Source organism: Orcinus orca, chromosome X (assembly GCF_937001465.1).
Source record: "Orcinus orca chromosome X, mOrcOrc1.1, whole genome shotgun sequence".
NCBI classification, from domain to species: Eukaryota; Metazoa; Chordata; class Mammalia; order Artiodactyla; family Delphinidae; genus Orcinus; species Orcinus orca.
Window position 1 is genome coordinate 93,021,443 of NC_064580.1, and position 11,324 is coordinate 93,032,766.

Here is an 11,324-nt window from a genome sequence, read left to right on the forward strand (position 1 = left end):
TAATATAGAAACCTGTGTACCCAGCACCAAGCTTGCGAACTAGAACACGGCTAATGCCTTGGAAGTCCACCTGTGCCCTTCCAGATTCCTCCCCTCATTCCTTCCCAGAGGTAACCACGATCCTGAACTTTGTTAATAATTCACATTTTTATACATTCACTGCAGAGGAATGTTCCTTTAAATAATGTTATTTCTTGTCCATTTTGGACTTCATGTAGATCTAGTTTTACTAGATGTATTACTTGTCTTGCTCTTTCTCTATCCCCCCAATTTGTGTTTGTGATCTTTATCCATGTTGATGTGTGCAACTGTAGTAATCACTTTTCATTGCTGTATACTTATCCACCATATGAAAATTCCACAGTGTGTCTCCTTCCTGTTGATGGACATGTGGCTTGTTTCCATGTTTATGCTTTTGCAAATTATTTTGCAATGAACTTTCTCATTATATCTCCGTATGCCCACATACAAGAGTTTCTCTACTTTCTCAGTTGAGGGCAATTTTACACACTACCCCTCCACCCCAACCAGGGAGACATTTGATAACCTCTGGAAACCTTTTGATTGTCATAACTGAGGGTGTGCTACTGGCATATAGTGGGTGGAGGACAAGGATACTGCTAAACATCTTACAATGCACAGGACAGTTCTCTACAACCCAGAATTATCTTTTCCAAAATGTCAACAGTTGAGAAACCCTGATCTACAGTATAGGCCTAAACATGAAATTCCTGGGTCGTAGGGTCTGCCCACATTCAACCTTACTAGGTAACACCAATTATCTTTCAAAACGGTTGTACTAGTTCATATTCCCCTCAGCACAGGATGAGATTTCTATTTGTTCCACATTCTTGCCAACTCTTAGTATCATTACCTTTATTACTTCTCGCCTGAACTTTGCCCTAGTCTCCAAACCTTCTCCTACCTCCATATTTTTCCCCACAGATACATGCTTCATGTACTTGCTAAGTCAACCTTCCTAAAACCCAAAATCCAACTCTGGCCATGCCAGATTCCTGTAAGAAAATTTTGATGACTCTACTGCATACACAATAAACTTGGCATTTAAGACGCACACAAAAGGGCCCACTAGCTCTGTAGACCTAGTAATACCAACTTATTAGGTGGTATTCAAATAAGCCCTGCCCTTTCTCTGCTCTCTGCAGCATGTCTGTTGTTGAAGACTTACCCTTTCTTAAGTCTCTTCTACATTCATTTCTATGTCCATTAATTCAGCCAGTTATTAATTCTTTTTAATTTACTGAGTATTTGTCTCTCTCTGTCTCACTTAGTTCCCTTAACATAATACCCTCCAAGTCCATCCATGTTGCTGCCAATGGCAAAATTCCTTTTTTATGGCTGATTAGTATTCTATATATACATCACATCTTCTTTCTCCATTCATCTGCTGATGGACACAGATTGCTTCCATACACTGGCAACTGTAAACGGCACAGCTATGAACATTGGGGTGCATGCATCTTTTTGAATTCGTGTTTTTGTTTTCTACAGATAGATGCCCAGGAGTGGAATTGTTGGGTCGTATGGTAGTTCTAACAACTACAAACTAAAACTATTTTTAGTTTCCTGAGAAATATCCATACTGTTTTCCACAGTGGCTGCAACTCTTTACACTCCTGCGAATCTGTGTGGGATGGTTCCCTTTGCTACACATCCTCGCCAAAATTTGTTACGTGTGTCCTTTTGTGAGGTGATGTCTCATTGTGATTTTGATTTGCATTTCCCTGATGATTAGTGATGTTGAACATGTTTGCATGTGTCTATTGGCCATTTGCATTTCCCCAGAGACTGCAGTGGAGACTTCATTCTTAAGGCTACAAGAAGCCATCAAGGGGCTCTAATTTGGGAAGTAATTTGTGTTTTAGACATGTCACTCTGAAAGCAATGTGAAGAAAGGATCAGAGAGGAGCAAGAATGGAGTGCTCATTAAAGCAGTGATTTATGTGAGAGATGCTGAAGTCCTAGACTAAGGTAGGGGTATTGGAAACACATGAAGAAGTGTATAGAACTGAAAGTCAACAGTTGATTGGCTATGGGTGATAACTGGATGTGGAGATACAGAAGGTGTTATAAGCGTAGATGAATAAGCGGTGATAGATGTACTGACCACTAAGTATGCCTGAGTGTGAGCAGGAAAAGAGGAGAAACCCCAGGGAATTCCCTGGCGGTCCAGTGGTTAGGATTCGGCAGTGGCCGGGAGCCCGGGTTCCATCCCGGGTCGGGGAACTAAGATCCCAGCAAGATGTGTGGCACGGCCATAAAAAAAAAAAATAGGGAGAAACCCCAAACCAAATCACTGGTGACAGGAGGGAGAGACAGAAGAGGGAGAGTGCAGATGTGCAGAAAATAGAGAGGCCAAGGAATAGGAGGGCTCAGTGAGATAAAAGAGCACGTGTAGAGAGTGTAGAAGAATGAGAGAGCAGCATGTCTAGGGGCTTGCGGTCCAACACTGGGATATTTTCATTTTAGATGTGAGAGGTAGAGTAGTTTAGGGTGAAGAATAAACCAGAGTGTGTCTGTGAGAGAGTTTGGCTAGTATGTTGTACAGATGTTCACTGGAAATGAGAACGTCCAATTGTTGAGTGATTGACGTGGAAGTTGGAGTCCTCTGGACGGTGGTAGGTTGGGGCAGAGAGCAGTCGATGGCTAGGGTCAGTGGATGATAGCGTGAGGGAGTTACAGAAGGTGGCGTACCAGGATAGCTTAAACCTCAAGGATAAATGTTATGACCGTAGGGACTGATAGATACGTTAACAATGAGAGCTGGAGATTTTAACCCACCACTCTCAGAACATGTCCAAGCAAACAGAAATAAGCAGTGATATCAAAGGCCTAAACACAATAATAAATTTGAGCTATTAGATAATATAAAACTTCATACCCAACAAACAGAGAACATAAATTCTTTTGAGCATATTGACCGTTTACAGAAATAGACCTTAAGAAGAAAAAGGAAGCCTCAATAAACTGCAAAGGATCATCACTATTGTGAAATCTAGGCTCTCTGCTCATAATGCTTAACACAGAGGTTAATAACACAGAGATAGCTTTAAAACACCCAAATGTTTGGAAACAAAATAGCATACTACTAACTAACCCTTGGATTGAAGGAAATCAAGAAATATTTAGAACTGAATAACGGGAATATTCAGTATCCCTCAAAGTTTAAGATATATTTACCCTAGACCCAGTAATACTACCACTAGGCGCTTCACCTAGAGCCTGTGTGGGAAAGGGCCTTTTCTCATCTCCGGGATTCCAGGAGCTTCTAGCTGGGGTAGACTCATTTGGGACATATCTTAGCCACTGGCTCCCCCTGGAGTGCAAGGGTTGGAGAACCCTTGTAGACACCTCCCCCTGCCCCTAGTCAGGGTCACACAGCTCATCTCAGGAGCTATGGATAATAAGGCCAGGCTGCGCCCATGACCCATGTTTCTTCTTCTAGTCGGCTTCAGTGATCCATATTTTTCCTTCTCGTTCGTCGTATTAAGTGGCCAGAAAATAAATGGCCACGTAACTCTAGAAGAAGAAGAGTTTCCATGTTTTGAGCACTGATTGTATGATTGGCCATAATAATTTAGGTGCTTTCCATGAATTAACTCATTGTAGCCTCTAAAGAAGTCCTATTATTATCTTACTCTAGAGATGAAGAAAGTGAGGCACAGAGCAGCTATGTAAGTTGCTTAAGATTCCACGGCGAGTGAGTGACACAGGTGAAATTCAAACCCAGGCAGTCTGGCTTCAGAGTCTAAGCTCTGACTTCTACTATATCATCTCCCCTCCTGGCTGGAAAACGGGAAGAATAATACCTACCTTACAGAGCTGAAGTGAGGATTAAATTATTATTATTAGTCCTCTGGAGGATGTTGGCCATTTTCTGATCAGTGGGATGGGGTAGAGAGTACATTTTGTCAATTAAGATCCACACATAATCCTCAAGGTGAAATAAGCGTTTCCATTTACTTTTAATAAATTCAAAGTGAAGTTGTGTATAAGCAAGGTGCCATAACAGTGCATTTCAGTGGAAAGAAGCTCTCTTCATGTTTGCATTAAATGGAACACAAGAAGGGTCACTCTGACTTCATTTCCATAGCTGACTCCTAAATAGGATCTGCAGGTCCACAGAGAAGCTTTTCCAGACCTAATAGCTCCTGGAATAGGTTCATGCACTTGAAATTCTTCCTTAGCCCAGTCAAGGTGACACATAAAGTTAACCTTCATAATTCCTATGGAGAATACTCACCCCTGTCATAGCCCATGAGATGACATACTTATAGGGTGACGACCTTCCATGTATGACTAAGACAATTTGAACAGCTCCTAGGTGTCAGGGTGCTCTAAGAAATAGATTTGGTAGCAAATGCTTTTTATTAATGAAGGATGGAATGGATAACGTTTATAAAATAGTCTTTCATGCTAAGTCTGAGAGAAAGGTATTCTAAAGACCAGCGTCCAGAGGCCCATGCCCTTGTCTTTATTTCTTCTGCTCCTGCCCAAGGTCAAGATTCATTATCTCTCACTTGGATCCTTAACATAGCCTTCATTCTTTCTGATGTCCTGCACTCTCATGATGATGCGTCCAGGAGTGAATTTCTGTTTTCTATGCTGATGAGAATTCAATGAGCTTCTAGTATCTGTGGATTCATGCATTTCATCTGCTCGGGAAAATGTTTGGCCATCATCTTCTTTCCCATTTCTCACTCGTGTCCTTCTAGGATTTAAATTAAATGTATATTAGGCTTCTTCACTCTATTCATTGTGTCTCTTATCCTACATTTCTTTTCATAAAATTCACTTCTCCAGGCAGAATTCTGGATGATTTCTTTTGATCTATCTTCTAATTCAATAATTCTCTCTTAGGTTTATTTCTCTTCATCGCATTTATCATCATCTAATGATTATGTTTAGCGTTGTGTTGAACGCATCCATTGAACCCTCAATCGTTTTATTTTTTTAGTCCTAGATGTCCTATTTGATTCTTTTTCAAATTGGCTATGCCACATTTTAGGATTTTCTGTTCCCTGAAAATATTTTAAAGCTTATTTCTTAATTTTTTGAACTATAGTAGGCCATAGTGATTATAGTCTGGGTCTCATAATTCTGATATCTGAAATATCTGTGAATTTGTTTTCATTGTCTATTTTTTCTTTGGGCTCTCACTTACAATGTATTTTTTTTGCTTATGTGTCCACTTATCTTTCACTATGTGCCAATATATTATTGAAACTTTATCAGACTGATTTCAGGCATGGGAAGACAGAACCTTCCTGCAGAGAGCATTTTCACCTGCTTCTGCTAAATGCGTGGGGTCACTACCTGTCCAAGACCACTTTAATCCAAGTTCAGGGCTTGAAGTTCCTCGGATCACTCTGGTGATGGATACCTAGACTGCAAGTCCATGCCAGGGCTTGTTGCTTCTGGTTCACCATTATCCCAAAGGGGTAGCCACTTCTTTTCAGCTTAGAGTGGCTGGAGGGCTTATCAGATCTACTCAATGGGGGTGAGGACTTCAACTTTTAGTCTCTTTTCCCATCAGGCCGCCAAAACCACAGCTCAGTGTCACAATTCTTTCTTCTGGATCCAGCTAATGCCCTCAGGCAAAAGTGGCTTTGAGTGCTGGGCTTTCCTATTTGGGTTTTTGCTTTCTTCTAGATTTTAGCCTCAGAGTTTCTTAGCGCTTAATGAAGATAATTTCTTTTCACATTTCACCCAGTATTTTTTAGTTGTCCTCATTGCGATGGTGAGTGCAAATGACTTAGCCTGCCATTACTCAGAGCAGAAGTGCGCACCACCCTCTTAACTTCTCTCCTTGTCCCCAGTCTCTCTTTCTTCCAGTTCTTCCTCCAGAAAGTAACTGAAAGTTTCTTCCTGATGGTGTCATTTTCCTGCACAAAGCCTCCAAAAGCTTACTGTTGAATGTAAGATAGAAATCAAATTCCTTACTTTGGACAATCAGATCTAAAACTCTCTTTCTGAGAAACTACTGTATAGCACAGGGAACTCTACTCAGTACTCCGTGGTGACCTAAATGCAAAGGAAATCTAAAAAAGATGGGATATGTGTATACATATAACCGATTCATGTTGCTGTAAAGCAGAAACTAAGACAACATTGTAAAGGAACTATACTGCAATAAAAATTAACTTAAAAAAAAGAAGAGATGGAAATGAAAAATGGAGTATGTGGAATAGGTTATGGAGAGAAAGGTTGAAGATGAAAAGTTCTCTGCCAGTCAATCAGAAGACTTTGAACTTTGTAAAGTAAGAAAATGATGTGATTTTATTTGGGTTTACACATGGCACATTTTGGGCAGTATGGAAATTGGGTAGGTGTCCTAAAGAGAATGTTTGCCTTCCCCCCAAATCTATGTGTTGAAATCCTAATCCCCAAGATAACGGTATTAGAAGGTGGGGTCTCTGGGAGGTGCCAAGGTCAAAAGGGTGGAACCCTCATGAATGAGATTAGTGCCTTATTTAAGAGGGTCCAGAGAGATACTTTGCCCCTTCCACCATGTGAGGACATCTTGACAAGTTGCCATCTACGATCCAGGAAGTGGCCTTCACCAGACACCAAAGCTGCTGGTGCCTTGATCTTGGACTAACCAGCGTCTAGGACTGTGAAAAATAAATGTTTGCTGTTTATAAGTAAAAAAAAAATACAGTGAAACTCTCCTTCTTAGCTTCAGTTATTCACCGAGGAGGTATTTTCTGTGCACTGAATGTGTGGCCCACATTAGGCCAGGTGCCACCTATTCTTTTGCTTCTTACCTATTTGGCCTCTTGCCTTACCTCCCAATCCACCTCATACTCTAGACAAACTGGAATATTCGCAGTCATGTGTCAGAGCTGGGTCAGAACACAGATGGGCTAACTCCTAGGTCAGTGACCTGTCCTCTACACCCTGATCCCTTATTCATGTTTAATACCATTCAATGTGGATATTTATGTACATTCTAATAAATGAACTAGACAAAAACTCAACAACTACAAATTGTACTGGCTTTTTCATATTCCTTGCTGCCTTTGGGGCTCTTTGTCATGTGAGTGTGGGACGTAAGCTTTGGAAATAAATTCATTTTTGCCATCAAGCTTTTGGCCATCTCCATAGACACAAGGATGCCTAGGGAAAAAAAAAAAACTTGAGGCTTGCTTTCCCTGTCAGTTGAGACACTGATTGCAGAATTTGATTCCAGGAATAGGAATAACCTGCTTCCAAACAAAACAATTCCCACATGCCAGTGGCTGCATGAGATAACAGTCAAAGCTGACTTTCACTGGAAAAACACACTTTTCTGGAAGTGGGCCAACCTGGAGATAGGGTTCTAGTTTTGCATTTTGCCACTGTGTAACCTTGGGCCCATCCACCCTCCTCTAGGCTTCAGTCCCCACCCCTCCCCGCCCATATACAATTCAGATGCTTGGACAAATGGATCTGAAATGGCCTTTTCATTTTTGACAAGCAAGTATTGTCTCTACGAGGATGCCTTAGTGACCAGAGACAAGGGGTGCAGGACTAAGAGCAGTAGGGCTGAGCTCACCTGACCCACTGCTGTTGTGATGGTTAGTTATAGAGGGATCCCCCACGTAAGTAAGTGGGTTAGTTCCATGCAGATCCGCCACGTAAGTGAGAAGAAAGCACTTACTGCAATAGAAGGAAAAAGAGGGGGAAAGGAGAGGGGAAACGAAGGTGTGAAGATGCTCTGCTGGTGAAGAGAAGGAAGGAAAATAAGAGACATTTTTAAAATGTGTGATTCTAAAATGGTAAAAAAAAAAAACAAAAGAAAAAGAAAGGGGGTGCTGGAGAAGGGGTCAAGGTGGGGTAAAGAGTTAAGTTTTTAGCTGTACAAAACACTCAGCCACCCCAGGAAGTTCCATGCAACTAATGCTTTGCAACATGCTGGGCACAAGCAGTCCCAACTCTTTTCACCAAATACTGAAGGAAAGGCGAAGGGGGAGAATGTTTGTTTGAATATTCTAGTTGACCAAGAGTGAACCTGAAATCCATTTTGATTTCAACACTTTTACATGGCATGCCTCACGAGGTCCAGCGCTGGTGAATATGACTGAGGTTTATCTGCTCATTGCCCATCTGGCTTATGTGCTCTGAAGAAGCCTCTTTCTGACCTTGCTTCAGCAAGTTACCTGAGATGGGAAGGACGAAGGGTAATGAATGAGTGGAAGCATTTCCTCTTTCCCTGAGATATTTCTATTCTACGTGGCAATGTTCAGGGTAGCGGAAAGAATAGAAAACCTCTAGCAAAAATGTAAGGCTTTTTCCCCCCCATGCTGGGCCAGAATGCTGGAGCGTTAGAGTGACCTGCTCTCCAGGGACTCACTGCCTTGAAGATCCGATACACTGACCGTTGCCTTCTTTTCCCCTTCAATGCTGTCAGCCAAGAACCCTCACTTCAACTGTGCATCCCTTAGCTATGGGAGGGGGGCTCCTGGAGCCCAATTTCTGTCCTGATGATGGGCCAGAGCCGTGTCACAAAACGCACTGGTTGCACCTCCTCTATGCCTTCCAGAGGACAGGCACTCTGGTTCACTGGAGGCCCGAGGGTCTGGGAATGACCACCAATCAACTATGTCCTGATTCCTCAAAGGTGTCCAGTACTTTGAAACTACAGATTGAGCCTGGGTGGTCAAATTACTTCTTTCACCACAAAAAGAAAACTCTTGGGCATACTCCGTTTCAAGTGAAAAGCACATTTTGCGTTCTTGCAGAGGGGAGGCGCAGGGCGGGGTGCCCCACGCCGCCGACCCCCGGCCCAGCTCTCCAGCTGCCAAGGAGCTGGAGCTGCTGCTGACCGAGGAATGACTGCAGACGCCACAAGGAGCACAGGGCTGGGCGGCACACAGCCTGTGCTAGTAGGCGGGACCGCGCATCTATTTGAAAAGCTCCCGGCACATGCCGGATTGGCTAACCTCGCTTGCCATCAGAGTGGGCGGAGTCAGTTGTGCGCCGGGCCTCGGGCCCGCCCAGCGGCAGCCGGAAGTGCTTCAGACCCCGCGCTGTCCGCAGCGGCCGGGTGAGTGGTCGGGTTGGTACGTGGAGTGAAGCTGCTGGGCTGCTGCTCTTCTTGCCGCTGCCAGGCTCAGGGCCGCTGGTCGACCCCCACCCTCCGCGCTCCCCTTGGCCTCGATGTTCTCACCTTACAGGCGGCTCTTTGCAGAAGCACGAGCTCCTCGCCCCGCTCCTCTTGGTTATCCCGCGCCCCCCCTCGTCTCTCTTCCTGGTCCGCAGCGGTCTCCAGGGTTCTTGGACGGTCGGAGCTATGGCGTCCCGACATGCAGCGGGCCGCTGTTTGCCTACTCCTCATCAGGACCCTGCCCTTGGAGGGCGACGACCCCCATCCCAGCCGGAAATTCCACTTTGGCTTCTAACCTCTCCTCGCCTGATGTTCCTGACGTCGTTCTGGACTTCTTTGATTGGTAAGCGTGGTCGCCAGGCTGCCATGAGCTGGGAGGGCGGTGGGTGAGTGGGCGACCTCTTAGAAGGAGACGGCTGGAGCAGACGTGGGCCTGGGCTTTTGAACGGCTGCCCACGCGCGCTGCCTGCTGGCCAGTCCCTAGAGGAGTTGGTGGTGGGGCTGGGCACGTCCAGCTGCGATGGAGCCCCCTTGTTTCAGGCCCTGTGTTGCCGTGGTACCTAATAGCGCTGAAATGGCGGGGGTCGGGGAGCTACCGCCCCAGGGTCCACCCCTCCATCTCCAGGGACTGAGTTCTCCTCAGCCAGGTGTGCTGACCCCTGTGTGTGAGTGCCCGGGGAGGGGGTGATGGTGCGGTGAGGGCCCAAGTTAGTATTCCGCCATGCTGAGTAGACGGCTGGTGAAACTGGGAGGGCCTCGAGCGGCCTAATCCCAGATTCTGCTGCCCACTCTGCTCCGCCAGATAGGGTCCTCTAGCAACAACCCTTGTTATTAAATGCACCGGATGCATTCCTGCTTATTATCCCTGAATAGTGTTTCCTTGTCAGCCAGCAGAAGGATTCAAACAAGCCAGTCACATCCTTGCTTAGGCACCCGGGTGTACCTCACCCTCTTAGTACTGCAAAGCCCGCTTCCCACAGACCCTTCTGGTTCACGCTGTTCCAGAATGCAACCCCCACGTGTCCTGCATGGCCTGCGATGTCCTCCTCTCCTGGGCTGCCCAGGAGGTGGGTCAGTGGGCCTCCGAACCTGTCCCCATAACCACCCAGAAGGTCTGGACCACTCATGATTAGATGGAGATAAAACCCACAGCTGTAAATTTGCACTGCTAGAAATCTAAACTATTCTGACAGAATTTGTACAGAGAGTAAAGACAAAATAATGATAATAATAATTCCATGCAGCACAAGTGGCAGCACCATAGCAGAAGATGGCTTCAGTCCACCCACCTCTGGCTTGGGGGCCCAGTAATCTGCTGTGCCATTCTATTGCATATGCTTCTGTTGCAGTAGAAATCCTGATCATCCTAATGATAGGGAAAAGCAACCATGGCACTTTTGGGACGCAGTGATGAAATTAAATGCAACTTAAGCCAGAGTCCTTAAAACTTATTAAGCAACCATTGCCATAGGGGAGGCCCCTAACCCTAATGAAACTGATCTGATGCTCTCTGAAGGAAGAAATCTATAAATATGAGCAGATTAGAGAGGACACTGCCCGCACACACACACACACACACACACACACACACACACACACAAAGTATATCCAGTGACAAACAAACAAGCAAAAAGAATCAGAGAGAAAGCAATCAGAAAACTTGTACGCAGAGGGAGGAAACAATTTAAGTTGATACAAAGGTCCACAATTTAATCCAGTTGGAAATCTAGAATTTGCTAAAAGAATTTATAGCCTGGTGAGACCTTTGTCCTTGGCAGACAGCTGTCTTCTCACTGTGTCTTCATATGGCCTTTTCTTTGTTCAGTGTGGGGAGAGAGAGAGCTCTGTGGCTTCTGTTCGTCTTATAAGGATACCCTACTATTGGATTAGAGCTCCAAGCTCATGACCTTGTTTAACCTTGAAGGTCATATCTCCAACTATAGTCACATTGGGGGTTAGGGGTTCAACATAGCAATTTGAGGGGAACAGAGTTCAGTGCATAACATCTTTTTTTTTTTTTTTTACTTTTGGCTCTGTTGGGTCTTCGTTGCTGCGCGTGGGCTTTCTCTAGTTGCGGTGAATGGGGGCTCCTCTTCGTTGAGGTACACAGGCTTCTCACCACAGTGGCTTCTCTTGTTGTGGGTGCGCGGGCTTCAGTAGTTCTGGCCCGCGGGCTCAGTAGTCGTGGTTCACGGGCTCTAGAACTCAGGCTCAG

General features: G+C 44.9%; 1 protein-coding gene across 1 annotated transcript; it reads left to right on the forward strand.

Annotated features, from left to right (window-relative positions):
- Positions 1-7,625: 7,625 nt before the first annotated feature.
- Positions 7,626-10,958, forward strand: LOC125962940 (uncharacterized). The gene is made up of 3 exons (XM_049704526.1): positions 7,626-7,644; positions 8,961-9,452; positions 9,650-10,958. The coding sequence occupies exons 1-3, from the start codon at positions 7,626-7,628 to the stop codon at positions 9,739-9,741; spliced, it is 603 nt and encodes a 200-aa protein (XP_049560483.1). The 3' UTR covers positions 9,742-10,958.
- The last annotated feature ends 366 nt before the right edge of the window (positions 10,959-11,324 follow it).